The following is a 22,231-nucleotide window of genomic DNA, read 5'->3' on the forward strand; positions in this document are numbered from 1 at the left end:
AGAAGCTGAAGAATGGACAGCAAGCCAGCTGCAGACACATAAAACAGTGTGTATGAGGTAAAAGGTGTTATGTCATACTGGTGGAAGGCTGCAAGTGGTGTTCCACATTGACCAACGCTGGGAACAGTATCGTTCACCAGTTACATAAAGAATGAAGCACAATTTGCAACTTTGCTGACAAATCCACACTGAGAATATAGTTAATAAAGTGGAAGAATGCAACAAAGTAGCGAATTAATTGAAAAATGTTGTTTATAAACGTTCAGAATGGACAATTAGACAGCAAATTAATTTCAATATAATGATATGTGAGGACTTTTGGTCAGAAGAATCAGGTTCTGAAATGCACCTTCGAACATAATTGCATGAATAGGGTAGAGAGGAACAGGTAATCAGAGATAAAGAGTTCAAATTAAAATTTAAAAGAGCAAACATGAAAGGTCACAGACCTAAAAAGTTAACTCTTTTTCTCACTCCACAGATGCTGCCAGACTTATTGAGTATTTCCAGGACTTTCTGTTTATAGAACTGGATTTCTCTTCGAAAGAAATGGAATTGAAAAAGCAGAGCTGATATTAAACTAATACAGAACCTTGGTAACACAACACTTAGCATACGATGTACAGTTCTAGTCTCCATGTTGCAAAAAAGATATTGATGTACTGGAGAATATGCACTTATTTTAACCAGAATGGTTCCAGAACTGAGAGAAGTGCGCTATTTATTTCATTGTTCACCATTTATTAATGCTATCATTTATTTCCCTCTGTCTGATCTTCGCATTATGAAAACCAGATATGTATACTCCTCAGTTATCTGTGACTCTTCTCACAGGGACACTCCGCACTGAGCTCAGAACAGTCAGTGGTACAGGTTACACGTGTAGAGACTCTGAATCAGATGTAACAATATATCCATCAAATCTTAAGCAGTTCGAGAATAGGTCGTTTCAATAAACACAGTCCAAGTTTCTTCCTCTGTAATAGCAAGACAAAAAAATTCATCACTCCTGACACACAGATTTTTATGACCCATCTGGGGGGAAGGCGATACTCAGCAGTAAAGTAAATGTAGTGTTTACAGTAACTATACTCAGAGCACGAAATTCATTCGACAGGGAATTAGAATGCTGTGACAATGCTATGTAATGTCAGGAATTAATTAACATCCGTTTCTTTTGGTGCAGTTTAATGGGTGTCTCAAACTCCGTTTTTTCATGGTTGTGCTTTCAGACAGAACTGTTCATGATATGAACATAGGAAAATGGGAACATCGAAGCAAGAGTAGGCCATTCAGCCCTTGGAGCCTGCTTCGCCATTCGATTAAATTTGGCTGATATTCTACTTTCCCGTGCTATCCCCACATCCCTGGATGTCATTTGCATCTGGATATCTGTAGATTTCTGTCTTGAGCATCCTCAATGATTGAGCTTCCACAGTCCTCTAGGATAGAGAATGCCAAAGATTCACCAACCGCTGAGTGACGAACTTCCTCCTCAGTCTTAAATGGCTTACTCCTTATTCTGAGACTTTGCCCCCTTGGTCTCCACCCACCAGCCAGGCGCAATATCGAATCTGCATCTACTTTTGGCACGCCGTTTATGATTTTTTAACGTTTCAATGAGATCACATCTCATTCTTCGAAACTCGAGAGAATACAGGCTCAGTTCCCTCCATGGCAAGTATATTGTTCCTCAGATGAGGAGATAAAAACGACACAATACACCAGGTGTGGTCTCACCAAGGCTCTATACAATTGCAGCAAGCCTTGTTTACTTCTCTACCTAAAACCCCCTTTGATTAAGCTGAACATACTATTTGCCTTACTAATTGTTTGCTGCAGCTGCATGCAAGGTTTTAGTGATTCATGAAAAAGGACACCCAGGCAGCTTTGGACATCAACATTTCCCAATCTCTAATCATTTAAGAAATAGTCTGTTTTTTTCTGTGTTTTTCTACCAAAGAAAATAACATCACACTTATTCACATTACATTCGATCTGCCATGTTCTTGCCCATTCCCTTAGTCTGTGAAAGTCCCTTGAAGCCTCCTTGCATCCTCCTCACAACTCAAATTCCCACCTGGTTTTGTGTGATTAGCAAATTTGGAAATATTACATTCGGTCGCCATATCCAACTCATTTACATAGATTGTGAATGGCTGCAGCCCCAGCACTGATTCCTGTGGTATCCCATTAGCAACAAGCTACCATCCTGAGAACGGCCAGTTTATTCTGTCTGTTAACCAATTCTCAATTCATTGCAGTATATTAACCTTAATCCCATGTGTTCTAATTTTGTTTACTAACCTCCTGTGTGGGACAGTATCAAATACCTTCTGAAAATTCAAATACACCACATCCATTGGTTCTCCTTTATCTATGCTGCAAGTAAAATCCGAAAAAACTCCAACAGCTTTGTCAAACATGATCTCCCTCCATAAATTAATTTTGACTCTTTCAAATTATATCATGATTTATTAATTGTCTAGTTGTCACATCTTTAGAATAGATTCTTCCATTTTCCATACTACCAACGTCAAACTCACAGGTCTGTAGTTGCCCGTTTTCTCTCTGCCTCCTTTCTTCAATAGTGCGGTTATATTTGCTACTTTACAGTCCGAAGGGACCTTTCCAGAATCGATAGAATATTGAAAGATAACCGCCAGTGCATTCCCTCTCTTTTCGCCACCTCCATCAACACTCTGGGGTGTGGCTCATCTGATCCGGTAGATTTCTCAACCTTCACTCCGGTTAACCCTTCGACTGCTAACTCTTCATTAATACTAATTCCTTTCAGTTCCTCATTTTTGAAAGTCCCTTGGTTTCCTAGTATTCTGGGACATTTTCTGTTTCCTCCTCCATGAAGACAGATACAAAGTAATTGTTTATTTTGCCTGCCCATTCCCTATTCTCCATTAACAATTCTCCTGTCTCCACCTGCAATAGGTCTGTCCTTGCTAATCTTTTCCTTTTCACATACCGAAATATACTTTTACCATCCACCTTTATGTTTCTTGCTATGTTGCATTCATATTATATTTTCCCTTTTCTTATCAATTTCTTGGTCATCATTTGCTGGATTCTAAATTGCTCACTATCCTCGGGTTTACCCATTTTTCTGACAGCCTGATAAGCCACGTATCTTGATCTAGGCAATCTTTAACTTTTACTAGCCACGGTTAATTTATCTTTCCTGTTTGGCTTTTGTGTCTTAGAGGAAAGTTTATTTGTTTTAGACCATGTAATGCATCTGCAAATGCTGCCGTTACCATTCTCTGGACAAATGCTTTGCCTTTTCGTACGTCTATTCCTAATCCATTTGCCTTTCATCCCATGACATCTTTGTCATTTAATCTCTCCTTCCATCCACCCTATCACACACCTTCCCTTTTGTTTTTCTTCCCCTCCCCCTTCACTCGCACAAACCCAACTACATTTCTAATCATTTCCAGTTCTGACGAAACGTCAGAGACCTGAAAGATACATCTGTTTCTCTCTCCCCAGATGCTGCCAGACATGCTGCGTATTTCAGCTGTTTTTATTTCAGATTTCCGAAGTATGTTGCTTTTAGTTTACCTGACTAAATGATTTCGAAATAGAACCATGTTCCACCATTATATCCGTACAACTCCACGGAGACAGATACTCCCAGTCGAACATGATCACTGGGATCAGGTTTCCCACTCCGGCTAGTGACCCACTCTCAGTTCAGCTTAACAGTGACAGATACTCCAAATAATACATGACCACTGGGATCTTGTGTCCCACTATCGTTAGTGAACTTAACTCAATACAATACTACAGAGCCAGATACTGTCAGTAATACATGATCATTGGAGTCAGGTGTTCCACTCTGGTTAGTGATCCACACTCAGTATAATTTTGCACTAACTGATATTCCCACTAAAAATCTTACTCGGAGAGTTACTGTCACTGAGCTCCAATTCAACATTACATGAAATTCCACAAAATGCCATAACTACATAATTCAGAGAGCCTGTCAGTTACAAACAGAGGTTTTATTAACGAATGAAAATTCGAGGCTGCATTCTCCCAGCAATGAGGGTGTTCTTTCCAACACCCTTAGAGCCATCCCTCGCTCTCATTTTGTTTTAGCGAGGTCCTTCACTCCATTGTGGTTCAGACGGGGAAGAGCAGATTGTGTCCATCATCCATCTGGGCCTTGAGCTGCAGGATCTCACTGCGATGTATGGAGAATTGGAATGGCAGGCAGTGAAACTCTGAGGAGTCATTCACTGTCTCATCGGCGAGAGTCTTCAACTATTCCTGGGGATGGGAGAGCGAGGACGAAACAACATGCAAGGACAGTTTTAATCAGACAGAGAGATTCACTGTCCATCGCCATGACTGACCAATCAGAGAAAACGCAGGAAAAGGAAAAGGCCATTAAACCCTCTTGAATCTGATAAACAGGAACAGGAGGAGGCCATTAAGCTCCTTGAGCCTGTTATGCTGGAACAGGAGGAGTCCATTTGGCATCCGCGGGCCTTTCCGTCTTTCGATGGCAGTTGTGGTGGGGAAGGTGGTAACTGTGCAATAGCTGATTGTTTTAACGTAGTAGTGGCTCTCTCAGCAGGAGACGGGACCTGGAAGTATTTATCTCCACCGAAGTGGGCAAACGGGACCTAGGGACCTGTCATCCAAACAAACAGCACATCCAACATTGCAGTGCATCCTCAAATCGCCTCTTCGACAGGACAGCACTCCCTCAGTAATGCTCCTCCAACAGTGGAGCACTGCCTCAGTACTGCCCATCTGATTGTGCCTCATTCCCTTAGTATTGACCTTTCGACCATGCAGTGCTCCCTTAGTACTGCCCCATTAGCATCGTAGCACTCCCTCAGTGCTGCTCCTCTGATTGTCTCAGCACTCCCTCAGTACAGATCCTTGGACAGTGCAGTGCTCCCTCAGTGCTGCCCCTCCGACATTGAAGGGCTCCCTCAATGCTGCTCCTCCGACTGTTACAGCCCTCCCTCAGTGCTGATCATCCGACATTGCAGTGCTCCATCAGTACTGCTCCTCTGACAGTCTCGCCCTCCCTCAGAGCTGCCCATCCCACTGTGAAGCACTCCCTCAATGTTGGTACTGCCAATAAATCCGAAACAGGGGATGCTTGTTCACAAGATATTCTGGCGGGGCAATTTGAGAGGGCTGATTAAAACATATAGTGGATCCTGGGATCTATACAGAGAGGCACAGCCTACAATACATGGACATTGCACTAAACATTTATAAAACGCTGATTAGTTCCCAAATGGAATATTTTCTCCAGTTCTGGGCACCGCAGTTTCAGAAAGATGTCAAGGTATTAGACAGGGTGCAAGAGGTTATTTCCCAGAATAGCCACAGGTATGAGGGATTTCTGTTAATTTGGAGAAACGAGAGAATTTGGGATTGTTTTCCTTAGAGCACAGAAGCTTAAGAGTATATTTAATCAAGTCTTTCAAAGTCACACAATTTTTTGATAGAGTCAATATGCATAAATGTTTCCAGTGGCAGGAGGGTCTGTAACCAATTGACAAAGGTTTATTATAATTGACTATGGCACCAGAGGGGGCAATGAGAAATGTTTTTACACAGTGAGTTGTTGTGATCTGGAATGCACTGCCTGAAAAGGTGCTGGAAGAAAATTCAAGAGTAACTTTTAAAGGAGAATTGGATAAATACTTGAAGGGAATGAATGTACAGAGCTATGGAGGAAGATCGGTGGAGTGTGAGACTAAGTGGATCAGTCTTAAAGAGCCAGCACAAGGACAACGGTCGGAATGACCTCCTGTGCTTTATGATTGTGAATTTAGGTGTATTACTCAGACTGAGAGAGTGCTCTGGGTTCATCACGAAGCATGCAGGGCAGCGACTGGAAAGCGCAGAATTCCAGGTGACACACTTGAAGGATACTTTGTGTTCAGCAGAATTGGAGGATGAAAGTAGCGTTTCCAGTAACATAAAGGCTAGAATAGATAATGAGTATATTGTATCAGTGTTTACTAAGGAAGATGAATCTAACAAAATATCAATAGAAGCGGAGAGTTGAGCCAATGCATATGGTAAAATTTGAGAGAGGCAGGTGCTGAAAAGGCTGGCTGTGATAGGGGTAGATAAGTCACCTGATCCAGATGGACTGCATGGCAGGTTACTAAACAAAGTGGGGGTAGACATTGCAGAAGGGCGTGTCATAATTGTGCAATCTTCCCAGATATGAGGGAAGTGACAGAGGGTTAGAGAGTGGCAAAGTGAATCCCTTATTCAAAAAAGGGTGCAAGGACATTTCTGGCAACTGTAGGCAGTTGGCCTAACATCAGTGGTGGATAAAAGTTTAGAAATAAGACTCAGGGAAAAATCGACTAGCACTTGGAGAGGTTTCAGTTAATTTGTGATAGCCAGCACGGATTTGTAAAAGGCAGATCATGCTTGACTAATTGGATTGAATTGTATGATGTTCAACAGATAAGGTTGAGGAAGGAAATGCAATGAATGTTGTTGACATGGACTTTAAGAATGAGTTTGATAATGTAACACATATTAAGCTGCTTAACAAAATTGAGGCTCATAGAATAGGAGAACCAGTGTTCAACTGGATACAAAATTATCTAAAGGACAGAAAACAGCGCGCCATGCAAAATGATTGTTTTTTTTTTTGCAGACTGGCGGATGGTAGATAGTAATTTTCTCCCAGAGTCAGTGCTCGGAGCATTTTTTTTTGCTATATTTAAGTCTTGCATCTTGGAATGCAGAATCTCGAAATGTGTCGATGGCACAAACCTTGGAGGTGTGGCAAACAGTGAGGATGATATGAACAGCCTACAACAGGACATAGATGTGCTAGAAAAATGGAAAGACAGGTGGCAGATGGAATTTAATACAAGTAAGCGGTCATGCATTTTGGCAGAAGGAATAGGGAGAGGCAATATAGACCGAATGGCACGGTTCCAAAACGTGTGCAGGAACAGAGAGACCTGGGGATGCTTGTACATCGAACTTTGAAAGTTGAAGGACATACTGAGGGAGTGGTAGCCAAACATATGGCATTGTTGACTTCGTAAATAGACGCATTGTGCAACAGTCAGGGAAGTTATGTTGAAACTTTATAACAATCTGGTTATGCCCCAATTGGATTAGTGTATGCATTTCTGGTCATCACACTTTTGGAAGGATGTGAGGATCCCTCAGAGGGTGCGGAGGAGATTTACCAGAATGGTTCCAGATGAGGGGATTGCTAGCTGCAACGTGAGGTTGGAAAACTTTTCTTTGTTCTCCTTGGAGCAAAGGAGATTGAGGGGAGAATTGATAGAGGTGTACAAGGTTATGATATTCTTCGATACGTTAGACAAGGAAAAGCTGTTCCTATCAACTAATGGTATAAGAGCTGGCAAACGCAAAAAATGCAGAGGATGTGAGAATAACTTTTATTTACCCAGTGAGTGATAATAACCTGGAACTCGCTGCACTTGAGCTTGGTAGAAGTAGACACAATCGAAATTATCTAAAGAAATTGGATGGGCGCTTAAACGAAAGAGAATTGGAGTGCTGCGGTTATTAACCAGGGGAGTGGGACTGACTGGATTGCTCCATGGAGAGCTGGCATAGACTCGATGGGCCGAATGTCTTCCTTCTATGCCGTAAATGGCTCTAGGACTCTGCCCGCCGGTGCACCCCATTCCTAATGGGTATGATCCGAATGCATCATTTTTGTGATTTGATCTGCCATTGATGGATTTCCTTCTCATGGCCAATTCTCTCTCTCTCCCTCGCTTTCACTCTGATTCTCGTCTGTAGGTTTGTGCTGGGCCTCAGGCCAGTTTCAATTATCTTAACCAGCGCAAAATCCCCAAAAGACAGAAAATGGAATGGTTGCAGCCTAGTTCATCAACCACAATTTGTGGAACCTGGATTGTCTGCTCCTAGCAAGAAGAACAAACCACATGGTCCGGCCGCAACTGTTGGCAGTGTTAAGGGGGAGCACAGAGCAGGAAATACCCAGGATTCATCCCACCCGCTCCTCATCTCACCCATTCGACATATCCTTCTATTCCTTTCTGCCTCATGTGTTTATCCAGCTTCCCCCAAAATACATCTACACCATTTACTTCAACCACTGCCCGCGCTATTGAATCCGAAATTCTCAACATTCACTGGGTAAGGAAGCTTCTCCTGAATTCCATTCAACCCCCTCGAGTCGGAGAGATGATCGGTTCATTCTGCACCAACCCCAAACTCTCTATAATGGTAGGTCCAGCGAGTCTGCTCTGCAAAGTAAATGATGGGGTGATACTGAATGAATCTACCAGTGACCAAAAAGATTGAGAGCTAGTGTGTTAGTGAGAGGAGTTACGGGCCTGGATTAAACCCTCCTGCTTCGATACGAAAATAAAGTAAAATATTCTGTCTCTGAATGCGTTTTGGTTTATTGATTGCTCACCAGAATTCTCTCATTCATTTCTTCCATTCCGTGTGTTAACCGTTGCTTACTTGGGGCTGTGAGGTGTGTACTGCGCCCCGCATGCATAGAGCAGGAAGATCCCAGGCTTCATCCCGCCAGCCTATATTGTGTTATCCGATCTCGCCGTGTGAGGTACTGACTGATCCGCTCCTCTTCCTGTGTAACAAGCTCAAGGGGGTTGAATGACCTCCTGCTGTTGCTATTTAACAGGCTAGAGAGGGCTGAATGGCCTTTTCCAGTTCCAATGGGGTGCTGAGGGATTGTATCTACATACTTTAAATGTATATATGCGTGTGAGTGTTGCATGTGCAGCTCCTGCAAACCTCCATATCGCTGCAATTGTCTCCAGCACCTACAGCCCCCCTATCTGAGTATCCTCATCCAGCCCCTACAACCCTCCATATCTCTGTAAACTCTTCCAGCTCCTACAAGCATCCCTATCGATGCAACACCCTGCAGCCCAACAAACCTCCAAATCACTGCAACCTCCTCAAGCTCCGACAACCCTCCCAGTCTATGTGACCTCCTGCATCTCCTACAACCCACCATATCTCTTTAACCTCTTCTAGACCCTATAACCCTCCGATATATATAGCCACCTGCAGCTCAAACAACCATCCCTATCTATTTTACCTCCTGAAGCCCCTACAACTCTCGGTAACTTACTCCAGGTCCTACAACCCTCCCTATCTATGAAATACCCTGCAATCGTCCATGTCTCTGTAAGCTTCTCCAGCTCCTACAACCGTCCCAATCTCTGATACCTCCTGCATCTCTTGCAACCTACCATAACTCTCTATCCTCCTCCAGTCCCTATAATCCTCCATATATTTGTCACCCCTCCAGCTCCAACAACCATCACATGTATGTAACCTCATGCAGCCGCTGCAACCCTCCATAAATCTATAATCTTCTCCAGCTGCTGCAGCCCTCTCTATCTGCTTTAATCCCTGGAGTCCGACAACTCTCCATATCTCTGTAAAGTCCTCCAGCCCCTACAACCCTCCCAATCTCAGTGACCTCCTGCAGCTTCTGCAACCCTGGATATCTCTCAGACCCCATCCAGCGCCAACAACGCTCCATATTTCCTAACCCACTGGAGCTCTTACAACCCTCCCTGTTTATGTAACCCCCTGCAACGCCTACATACCTCCATATCTCTGTAACCTCCTCCAGCTCCGACAAACCTCCCAATCTATGTAACCCGCTGCAGCGCTGACAAAACTCCACATTATTGCAACCTCCCCCTGCTCTTACAACCCTCCCTATCTATGAGACCTCCTGCAGCTCATATAACCCTGTATATCTCCGTAATCTCATCTGGCCTCTACAACTCTACATATATATGCAACCTCCTCCAGCTCCTACAACTCTCCCAATCTATGGGACCTCCCGCAGATTCTGCCACCCTCCATATCTCTGTAACATCCTCCAGTCCCTATAAAACCCCATTTAAATGTAAACACCTACAACCATCCCGATGAATGTATCCACGTGCAGCCCGTAGGTCCCTCCAAATCACAGCAACCTCCACCAGCTCCCACGACACACCCTATCTATGTAAACTCCTGAAGCCCTTACAATCCTCCATATCTCTGCATCCTCCTCCAGCTCCTACAACCCTCTCTACCTCTGTAACCTCCTCCAGCCTTTATAATCCTCCAAATATATGTAAACCCCTGCAGCCTTACAAGCGCCCATATCTCTGTAACCTCTTGCAGCTCCGACAACATTTCCTATCTATGTAACTCCCCACAGCCCCTGCAACCCTCTATATCTATGCAACCTTCTCCAGCTCCTACAACCCGCCCCCAATCCCTGCGACCTACTGCAGCTCCAAAGCCCCTCCATAACTCTTCAGCCTTCTCAAGACCCTATAACCATCCATATATATCTAAACCCCTGCAGCCCCTACAAACCTACATATCAATGCAACCTCCTCCATCTCCTGCAGCACTCCCAATCTACGGGACCTCCTGCAGCTGTACAACGCTCCGTGTATCTATAACATCCACCAGCCCCAATAATCCTCCATTTAGATCTAACCTCCTCCATCTCCTACAGCACTCCCAATCTACGGGACCTCCTGCAGCTGTACAACGCTCCGTGTATCTATAACATCCACCAGCCCCAATAATCCTCCATTTAGATCTAACCACCTCCAGCTCCTACGAACATCCCTAGCTATTCAACCTCCAGCAGCCCTCACGACCATCCATATCTCTGTAACTTTCTCCCACTCCTACAACTCACCCTATCTTTGGACCCCCCTGCAGCCCCTACAATCCTTTGTATCGCTGTAACGTCGTCCAGCTCCTACAACCCTCCTTATCTCTGTAATGTCCTCCAGCTCCTATAAACCTCCCCATCAATGTAACCCTCTGCAACCCCTGCAGCCCTCCATAACAAGGTAAACCTCTCCAGCTTCGAGAGCACTGCACCATCCCTCCCCACAAACATTGTGACCACCTGCAGCTCCTACAACACTCCATAACCCTGGAACCTCCTCCAGCCCTATAACCCTCCCTATCTCTTTAACTTCCTCCAGTCCATACAAACCTCCAGATATCTCTAATCTCATCCAGCCCATATAACACTCCATGCACAAGTAACCTCTCCAGACCTACAACCCTCCCTATCTGTGCACTCCAACAGCCCCGACAGCCCTCCTTATCTCTGTAACCTACTCCAGCTCCTGCAACCCTCGCTATTTATGTAAGTCCTGCAACTTCTAGAACCCTCAATTGTTCTCTTATCTCCTCCATCTCCTGTAACCCTCTGCAGCTCCAACATTGCTTCATATCACGGCAACCTTCTCCCGCTCATGAAACCCTCCTACTTTAAGGGATTTCCTGCAGCTCATAAAAGCCTCCATATCTCTTTAACCGCAACCAGCCTGTATAATCATTCATATATATGTAAACCCCTGAACCCCTACAATCATCCAAATCACTGTGACCTCTTCCGCCTCCTAAAACCCTCGCTATCTATGCCACCCCTGCGGCCCTTCAACCATCCATATCTCTGTAATTTCCTCCAGCTCCTATAACCCTCCCTATCTATGCAATACCCTGCAGCCCCTGCTGCCGTCCATATTTCTGAAACCTTCTCCAGCCCCGACAACCCTCCCTTATCTATGTAACCGCCAGCAGCCCCTACAACCCCCCATATCTCTGTAACCAAAACCAGTCCCTACAGCCGTCCCTATCTATTTAAGCACCTGCAATCCCTAGAACCCTCCATATCTCTGTTATGCCCTCCAACTCCTATAACCCTCCCGATCTATGTCACCCACTGCAGCCCCGACAGACCCCCATATCACTGCAACCTCCTCCAGCTCCTACAACGCTCCCACTTCAAGGGTCCTCCTGCAGCTCATACAACCCTCCATATCTCTCTAACCTAATGCAACCCTTGTAATCCTCCATATATATGTAACCCCCTGCAACCGAATACCGTTCAAATCGCTGTAACCTCATCCAGCTCCGACCACTCTCCCTATCTATGTATCCCCCTGCATCTCCTGCCGCTCTGCATATCTCTGAAAACGTCTGCAGCTCATAAACCCAGCCCCCATCGATGTGACCTCAGGTAGCCGTTACTGCCTTCCTTATCTCTGTAATGTCCTCCAGCTCTTCCAACCCTTCCACTCTCAGGGACCTCCTGCAGCTTATGTAAACATCCATATCTCTCTAAGCTCATCCAGCCGTTATAACCCTCCATATATATGTGACCACTCCTGTAACCATTCCTATCCATGTAAACCCGTCCAGCTCGGACATCCCGCCATATCTCTGTAACCACCTCCATCTCTTACAACCCGACGTATCTACCTCAGCCCTTGCAGCCCCTAAAAACCTCCATATAAGTGCAACCTCTTCCATCTCCGATAGTCCTCCCAATCTATGGGACCAACTGCATGTCCTACAACATCTCTCTATAACCTCTTCCAGCCCCATAACCCTCCATATATATGTTACCACCTCCATCTCCCACAACCATCCCAATCTAGGAAACCTCCTGCAGCACCTAAGATCGTCCACATCTGTGTAACCTGTGCAACCTCCTCCACATTGGGGCGGCACAGTGGCGCAGTGGTTAGCACTGCAGCCTCACAGCTACAGCGACCCGGTTTGAATTCTGGGTACTGCCTGTGTGGAGTTTACAAGTTCTCCCTGTGTCTGCGTGGGTTTCCTCCGGGTGCTCCGAATTCCTCCCACATGCCAAAGACTTGCAGGCCATTATAAATTGCCCCGAGTATAGGTAGGTGGTAGGGAAATATAGGGACAGATAGGGATGTGGTAGAGATATGGAATTAGTGTAGGATTATTATAAATGGGTGGTTGATGGTCGGCACAGACTTGGTGGGCCGAAGGGCCTGTTTCAGTGCTGTATCTCTAAACTAAACCAACTCCTACAAAACTCCATATCACTGCAACCCCTTGAAGCCCCTACAGCTCTCCTCATCTCTGTAAACACCTCCAGCCTTTGTATTCCTCTCTCTCTCTCTCTCTCTCTCTCTACATATATATATATATATATAATCCCTGCAGCCGCTACAACCGTCCAAATCTTTGTAAGCTCCTATAACCCTCCCTATCTTTGTAACTCATACATCCGCTTCAACCATCCATATTCTGCAACCTGCTCAAAATCCTACAACCCTTTCTATATATATATCTCCAAGCAGCCGCTGCAGCCCTCCATATCTCTGAAACCTTCTCCATCTACCTTCTCCAGATAGATTGGAGAGTTGGGCAGAGAAATGGCAGATGGAGTTCAATCAGGGCAAATGCGAGGTGATGCATTTTGGAAGATCCAATTCAAGAGTGAACTATACAGTAAATGGAAAAGTCCTGGGGAAAATTGATGTCCAGAGAGATTTGGGTGTTCAGGTCCACTGTTCCCTGAAGGTGGCAACGCAGGTAAATAGAGTGGTCAAGAAGGCATACGGCATGCTTTCCTTCATCGGACGGGGCAATGAGTACAAGAGTTGGCAGGTCATGTTACAGTTGTATAGGACTTTGGTTCGGCCACATTTGGAATACTGCGTACAGTTCTGGTCGCCACATTATCAAAAGGATGTGGATGCTTTGGAAAGGGTGCAGAGGAGGTTCACCAGGATGTTGCCTGGTATGGAGGGTGCTAGCTATGAAGAGAGGTTGAGTAGATTAGGATTATTTTCATTAGAAAGACGGAGGTTGAGGGGGGACCTGATTGAGGTGTACAAAATCATGAGAGGTATAGACAGGGTGGATAGCAAGAAGCTTTTTCCCAGAGTGGGGGTTTCAATTACTAGAGGACACGAGTTCAAAGTGAAAGGGGAAAAGTTTAGGGGGGATATGCGTGGAAAGTTCTTTACGCAGAGGGTGGTGGGCACCTGGAACGCATTGCCAGCGGAGGTGGTAGATGCGGGCACGATGGAGTCTTTTAAGATGTATCTAGACAGATACATGAATGGGCAGGAAGAAAAGAGATACAGAAGCTTAGAAAATAGGCGACATGTTTAGAGAGAGGATCTGGATCGGCGCAGGCTTGGAGGGCCGAAGGGCCTGTTCCTGTGCTGTAATTATCTTTGTTCTTTGTCTTTGTTCTTTTATCTCCGACAACCCTCCCCATCCATGTGACCTCCTGCAGCTCCTACAACCCTCCCTATCTCTTTAACTTCCTCCAGCCCCCTACAAACCTCCATTTATTGTAGCCCGCTGCAGCCCCTACATCCCTTACCATTTCTGCAGTACCCTGCTGCACCAACAACCTCCATATCTCTGTAACCTCCTCCAGATACTTCAACTCTCCCCACCTATGTAACACACTCCACACAACTATCCATATCTCTGCAACCTCCTCTCTCTCCTGCTTTCCTCCTAATGCATTTGACCTCCTGCCGCTTCCACAACCCTCCATATCTCTGTACCCACCTCCAGCGTCTGAACACATTGCTAACCAAGTAACCCCCTGCAGCCTCTTCAACCATCCATATCTCTGTAACATCCTACAGCTCCTATAACTCTTCATTTATATATAACCCACTGCAACACCTGCAGCCCTCCATAACTCGGCAACCTTCTTCAGCTCCTTCTACCCCCCACTAACCTTTGTGATCTCCTGCAGCTGCTACTATCCTCCATAAACCTGTAAACTCCTCCAGCTCCTATAAACATCCCTATCTCTTTAACTTCCTCCACCCCTTGCAACACTCTATATCTCTACAACCTCACCCAGCCCCTATAACCCTCCATATATATGGAACCTCCAGCAGCCCCTACAACCCTCCCTATCTATATAGCAGTCCTGCAGCCACTACAACTTTCATATCTCTGTAACCAACTCGAGCTGCTACAACCCTTCCTATAATTGTAACCCACTGCAGCCCATACAACTCTCACTGTCTATGTAACATCCTGCAGCGCTTTCAAACCTCTATATCACTCCAACCTACTCCATCTCCTACATCCCTCCCAATCTGTGGTACATCCTGCAGCTCATACTACCCTACATATCTCTGTAAATCTTCCAGCCCGTGTAACACTCCATATATATGTAGCCACGTCGAGCTCCTGCAATCCTCCTTATCATTGTAACCCCCTACAGCCGCTGCACCCATCCATATCACTGCAACCTCCTCCAGCCTCTATAATGCTTTATATATTGTTACGACGGATGGTTCCAGTCAAAGTCCCCCCTGTCTAAATATATGATTCATATTATGTTGGGAGCATCGCACTGTAAATTCAATCTCTTCATTCCACAGATCACGTAACATATAATTTTAATGTTTCTAATTTAAAGAAAGACCCTGCCAAATTGTACCATCTATTCACCCCCTCATGAAACTAACCAAACCAAGTGTCTTTAAATCAACAAATTAAAAGTTTGATTAGAAAATGAAAATTCTTAAACACTAATAAGACACAAACAACATTTGAAATAGAAAAAATATAGTCCTTGCAAATTTGCAGCCCATTGTTGCTTGAAGTTCTCACAGCCGTTGGATGGGGACAAAATAGGTTATTCAACAGTAGAACAGTCTGTCGTCGAAATCCAGTGGTAAGTGATGTTTTCCTTCTCTAGCGGTCTCCACAGTAGATCAACAACTCACAACCACTTTTAATAGAATCAATCTGGCTTTAGAGTGCTTGGGTGATAAAAGATTGTCACAGTTTAACTTCCCTTCCTTCTGGTTAAATTATCAGAGATATCAGTTTAGGCCTGATTTTTGCTTCTAATTTTGAGAGATAATAATAAATAAACAGACTAAATTCTCTTCCTCCAGTTTAAAATGGGCTAAGACTCTTCTTCAGGTGCTAACACATCGATGTCTGCCTGCTTCCTCTGTTAGAATACTCTGTTTGCACTATAAGACAGTTCAAAATTAAGTTGTAACAAACGTGTCTCGCGATGCTCAGTCCGAATGGCTATATCCAAGACAATGAGAATGCACTTTTTCGGTAACTCTTAAGGCCTGCTTGTTCTTAAAGCAGTATTGATACTTTACAGTCTTAAGGACACACCACATACTTCCCGGAGGGAATAAAAAGGATCATGACAGGATACGTAACCTCCTGCAGCTCCTACAACCCTCCCTGTCTATGTAACTTCCTTCAGCCTCTACAACTCCATATCTCTGCAACCTCCTGCACCCGGTATAATCCAGCCACCCCCACCCACCCCGCCCCATATCTCTGAATCCTCCTGCAGACCCTGCAGTCATCCATACCACTGTAACCTCCTCCAGCCTCAACAATCCTTCTTATCTCTATCCTACGACAGCCCAGACTACCCTCTACCCTCCCTATCTCTGCGACATCCGCCAGCCCCAGCACCCACCCTCTACCTGTAAACACAAACAGCCCCTACAACCCACTGAGACCTCTGCGCTCCTCTAATTCATGCATCTTGCAAACCCCAAATGAGCTCCAGCAGCCCACCGTCTGACTCAGTGAGAGAGCAGGGGCTGGCAGTGAACATGTTGCGGGAAAGTAAGGGAGATAGACTAAATACCATCTCTCGAAAATGAAAGCAAATAATAGTAATCAACTGACAAGTGTAGATTTCCAGCATCTGCAGCATTTTGATTTTGTAAGAATAACTCTTGTTTTCAGCAATTGACCTAGTTGGGGTTTTGGAGAGACAGTAGCTTCTGATTCCATGTCTCTCCAGCAGGGGACGCTCTGACTCTCCTCCTGCCCCCTTTCTCTCCGCTCCTCCAAAGGTCACCTCATTGCCTCTGAGCTGCTACCTTTCGACATGTGTGATGCCCCTGCCCCCGCTATTGTATTTCTGGTCATCTGGCTGTGAGTCACCTCTTGTTCACTGTCCCAATGCTCTTTGGGATGTGTGAACAGCAGCACCCACCACCCACCCCCCCATCCCGCCCCCTCCGCCCGCCGCCAATATATTTAGGATCATCCAGCTGTCGGTCAACTCATGTCCACTGTCCTGATGCTCTTTGGACTGTCTGACCACACCCCGCAACACCACCACCGACCCCCTCTCCACTATCCCCGCCCCGACACCCGGATGCCAAGTTATTTCGCATCATCTAACCCTAACACTAACCCTAACCCTACCTCTTGCACATCGGGGATGAATATTAGATTCATGGACTGCAAACACTGGGACTTGCCTTTGGGCTGCTGTCAGTTTTGTTTGTTGATTAATTGAATAATTGATCTAACCGGATATTTCACCGCACTCTTGACCTGCTCTCTGAACTTGGACTGAGTCGCCCCATAAATAAATGTGTTTGTGCAGCAACTTAAATTCCGCATCATCAATCCGACTTGTCGAAATATGTATTCGGAATCACTGTAATCCCTGTGATCCGTTCCTGATATGGTATAATATAAGAATTCTATAACAAATACCAACCACAGAAGTATGAAGCTGCCAGATATGGTGAAGAGTAAGATCACAGACCTCCTTCTGCTCTCCATCTCTGGGTCACTGCAATTCTCTCCCTTGCTATGACCCCTCAACCCCTTGCGAACTCGATTGGCCACCAAAATGTGTCTGACAGTTAGAGCATTGAGCAACAGAATTAAAGCGATTGGGAGCAATGGGTTTAAAAACTTATCAAACACGCCAAACCCCACCCATACGGGATCAGTATAAGAGCTTGGCTTTGCAGAACAGAACCATGGTACTTTGCTGATTTTCTCTGCAGGTTCACAAGCAAAGTAAAATGGGACGTTTTGTAAGCAGAGCAGAATGCCGGTTGTTGCTAGAACAACAACTGCAGTTTTCTCAGTGCAATATTTTGTTTTCAGCTTCTGACAACAAATGGCCACAAATCGATCAAACGTGAAAGTGACGGTGAACCAGACAGAACAATCTGTGGCTGCGCGAATCAGAACAATGATAACATTACACACAGGCGTGATGTAAATTATAACTTCTGGGAAATAATAAAAATTGATCCTGAGCAGTATGACCCCAGAGATAATGACCAGTAGATCCGTTGTTGCCATGGCCACCAGGTAGTGAGTGGTGCACGTGGAGAGGCCGCATTTTCCCCGGGACAGGATCACAATCGCCAATAAATTAACTGTAAGAGAGAGAATGGGAAAGAGATTGGAAGTAACCGATCAAATGCTCGAATTGTCTGACGCAGACAGTAAGCACAGACACAGACCATGCACCGGGATAGCAGAAAAATGGTGCAGATGCTGGAAATCTGAAATAAAAGCAGTAAGTGCTGGAAATACTCAGCAGGTCGGGTAGAATCTATAGAGGTAGAAGCAGAATTAACATTTCAGGTCTGTGACCTTTCATCACAACTGTTCTGAGCAAAGAATATTCCATGTATCTGATACAAAGGCAACATATCTAGTACATGCTGCCAGAGCGACTACATTTGAGTGTGAAATATTCTAATGTTTGCACCACATGTCCACATACCTAACATTTACAACAGTGTCCCTGCACAGGTGTCAGGATCAGGATACTCTGAGGATTTTCATTCCAAGAGCAGAGCTGCTGAAAAAGAGAGGAGTTCCACTGGAAATGGCGAGTGAATGAAACAGCACAAATAAATTCGAAGTGGGGCTCTCAGAACGATCCAGCCAGAGACGGTCGATGGATACCATCCGGGAAAAGGCTTCATAGTGTCTGCCAAGCAAGATCTCATCCATTGGGAGTTGAAGGACAGCTCGGCTTTACTGGACTTTGGACCAAAGAGGGGAAGACTGACATGTACAGAAATGTAAATGAACCTTTGTGGCAAAGCTCCGAGCTCTGAAGGAAGGAAGTGTCGTGCTCTGTGGGACAATTGGGACAGAAAGACTCACTGGATTAGTATTCGGAGCCTGAAGAAAGGAGGGAGACCTCTGAGGGGAGTATTTAATGTCAGTTAATGGTGAATACATTCAATAAAACCGTCATGACATTTAAGGTAGAAAGTGGGGAGATACATGATAGATTAATCAAAGAAAGGGCAAACTGTCTAGTTCAGATGGATTGCATCCATACATACTTTGAGAGATGGGGAAGCGATAAGAGAGACACGATTATCTGTTCATCAATGTTCATCAGAGTAGGGAAGAGTGCCGGAGAACTGATGGACAGCTAATGTGATTCTTGTATTTCAAACAGAAGATAGATAAATTTGAAGGAACTATAGACAATTAAGCATAACGTTACTGGTAGGAAAGATAATTGAATACTTATTCAAAGGTTTAACAGGAAAACATCCAGAAACACCTCGCAGTGTCGTATTATTATTAATTATTATCATAAACGTGTTTGAATAATATCAAAAAGAGTAGAGAAGTGTAAAACAGTTCATGCAATTGACATTAATTTTCCAAAGGCCTTTGATAAGCAGCCAAACAGCAGATTCATGGCTACTGTCAAAAATAGTTGTGTTACGGGATAAGCAGCAGAATGGACAGCAAGCTGGCTTGAAAAATAGGAAACATGGAAAACGGGTAAAAGTTTGTTCCTCAGATTGGCAGAAGGTGGGAAGTGGTTACCATAAGGATCAGCCCTAGGAATACTGTCATTCACCAGTTACAGGAATGATATGAACTCGGGCAGGAGGAGCACAATTTCAAAATTGGCAGAAAAATCCAAATTGAGAGTACAGTTAATGCAGAGGAAGAATGCAACAAAATACCTGAAAACATTATTAATAGCAGTTAACAGATTTGCACAATGGGAATTTTAATAGCAATTTTATTTCATTGCAGCTAAGTGTGAGGCGTTGAATTTTGGTTCGAAAAATAAGCTTCCCAAATAATCTTTGGAAGGTAAGAGTCCAAATCGTTTAGAAGGGAAAAGGGGTTCAGGGGTTTAGATTGAGAAATCGTAACATAGATTAACACGACCATAAAAACACTAACAAAGCACTGGAGTTCATTTCCTGAGAAAGGAATTGTAACAGCCGAGAGTTGAATTAAACTCATATAGAACGTTGGTTATTCCACAATTAGCGTTCTATGTACAGTCCTGGACTCCATTTGACGAAAAGGCTTTATTGGAGAAGGTGCAATTATTTTAACCAGGACGATAATCGTACTGAGAGAAGTGTACTATTCGTTTCATCATTAACAGTTCACTAATATTATTACTCAATGCCCCTGGTCTGATGTCTGTCATGAAAATCTGATATGTGAGATACTTAGATACAGCTGCCTCTCCTCACTGAGACACACCTCATTGAGCTCAGGGAAGCAATTGTTGCTGCTAACATGTGTCGAGACGCTAAACCAGGCATAAGAACTGATTGGAAGAACCTTAGTCATTTGCAAAAGTGCATGTTTGAATAACTGCAATTCGATATTCATTCCGTGCATTAGCACGATAGTAAAAAGCAGCACTTTTGACATACAGATTCTCAGAACCGTTTTGGGGCAAGGCATTATTCAACACTAAAAATACTTAAGTGTTCACAATAAATATAATCAGAATCCGAAACGTAATTTTACAGAGGATTATAATGCGTTAATAATGCCTCTCTGATGTGTAACTGTAAGGAAGTAGTTAACATCTGTTTCTGTTGGGGCAGTTCAATGGAAGACAGAGCAATACTGATACATTTTAATGTATACACTTATTAGCAAACATCAGCGAAAATCGTCCCCTTTTGCTGTCAATTACTTGCGTCAATCACACAGGCAACTCCAAGGAAAGGAGAGATCTGTCACCAGAAAAAATGATTTCAACACAGAATCGGATTGTACAATTGTCCTCAGTACAAAACGAGAGTGACACATGCTCCCGGTAATACATGACCACTGGGGTCAGGTGTTCCACTCCAGTTAGTGACCACACTCAGTACACTCCTAAAACTGACAGGTACTCCCAGTAATACATGGTCACTGGTGTCAGGTGTTCCTCTCCAGTTAGTGACCTGCACACAGTACAAATCTATAGTGACAGGTTGTCCCATTAATACATGACCACTGGGATCAGGTTATCATTATGGTTACTGATAGGTTAACAGGCACAATTTCATAGTTGCGGATGCTCCCTATAGTACATGGTCACTGACATAAGGAATTCCATTTTAGTTAGTGACTGACATGCAGTACAATTCTACAGTACGTCAGGTGTCCCATTCTGGTTAGTGACCCACACTCAGTACAAATCTACAGTGACAGCTACTCCCAGTAATACAATGTCACTGGGATCAGGTGTTCCACTCCAGTTAGTAACCCACAGTCAGTACAATTCTACAGTGACGGTTACTCCCAGTAAGAAATAGCCGCTGGGCCTTGTGTTCAACTACAGTCAGTGACCAACACTCATTTCGATTTTACACCAAGTGATACTCCCACCAGTACCTTCACTCTTATAATTATTCTTACTGATCTCCAAGTCAATGTTGCACAGTATTCCAAAAATTCTGATCTGTGAGAGAGCCAGTCAGTTACAAACAGAGGTTTATTCTCAGCTCAGTCAATGAAATAAAACTAGAGGGATAATTTTATATTCGATACAGGAACTTATCAGGTGTCTGTATACTAGATCAGTATGTAATATTATCTGCCAGAGGGTAAAATCATAGGCCAGCTCACAGCCAGATTTACTACTTACCGGGAGCACCAATGATGCCAAGGATCAAGTAATATATTTTCAAGATACTATAAAATGTTGCAATCATTTTCTTCGTGAAGTGATCCGTTCGTTCTTGGTACAGGCAATCCCGCTGCATTAAATTCTGGGGCAATATATTCCCAGAGCCTGTTATTTATAGTTTGTGGGATCTCCACGGAGTATTGATGTTGCCACATTGTTCAACCTGTTTTTTTTTTTAATTGAACAAACAGATTATGACGTCAAGCTCAGTCTGTGTTGTGATAGAATATATTTATTTTGGAGATTGTATTGGCAAACTTCCAAGACTGGAAAATTCTCTTCACATCATATAACTAATGCAAATTCGAAGCTGTATTCGCCGAGCAGTAAGGTTGTCCTTTCAAACACTGTCAGTCACACCTCCAGATGCCATGATGTTTCAATGATGTTCTTCACTCAATTGTGGTTCGGGTGGTGACGGGCAGGTTGCAGCCATCGACCATATGAGCCTTGAGCTGCAAGATCTCACTGTAAAAATGCGGAGAAGCCCTCTCGAGCCTTCTGCACAGATACAGGATGAGACAATACAAACCCTTGAGTCTATTATGCAGGAACAGGAGGAGGCCAGTCAGCCCCTCGAGCCTCTGCTGTCTTTTCATTGACGTTGCGCGGGAAAGGAGGAAGTTGGGGAATAGATGAGAGTTTTAAGGCCTCTTGGCAAGGAGTGGGGGTGGGGGTCATGGATTT

General features: G+C 44.3%; 1 protein-coding gene across 1 annotated transcript; it reads right to left on the reverse strand.

Moving 5' to 3' along the window:
- Positions 1-7,826: 7,826 nt before the first annotated feature.
- On the reverse strand, positions 7,827-21,620 carry LOC137358343 (probable G-protein coupled receptor 139). Its single transcript, XM_068024286.1, has 3 exons — positions 21,503-21,620; positions 17,143-18,011; positions 7,827-7,922 (listed from the first exon to the last, which is right to left on the reverse strand). The coding sequence occupies exons 1-3, from the start codon at positions 21,618-21,620 to the stop codon at positions 7,827-7,829; spliced, it is 1,083 nt and encodes a 360-aa protein (XP_067880387.1).
- Between the last annotated feature and the right edge of the window lie 611 nt (positions 21,621-22,231).

Source organism: Heterodontus francisci, chromosome 49 (assembly GCF_036365525.1).
Source record: "Heterodontus francisci isolate sHetFra1 chromosome 49, sHetFra1.hap1, whole genome shotgun sequence".
Taxonomy (NCBI): Eukaryota; Metazoa; Chordata; class Chondrichthyes; order Heterodontiformes; family Heterodontidae; genus Heterodontus; species Heterodontus francisci.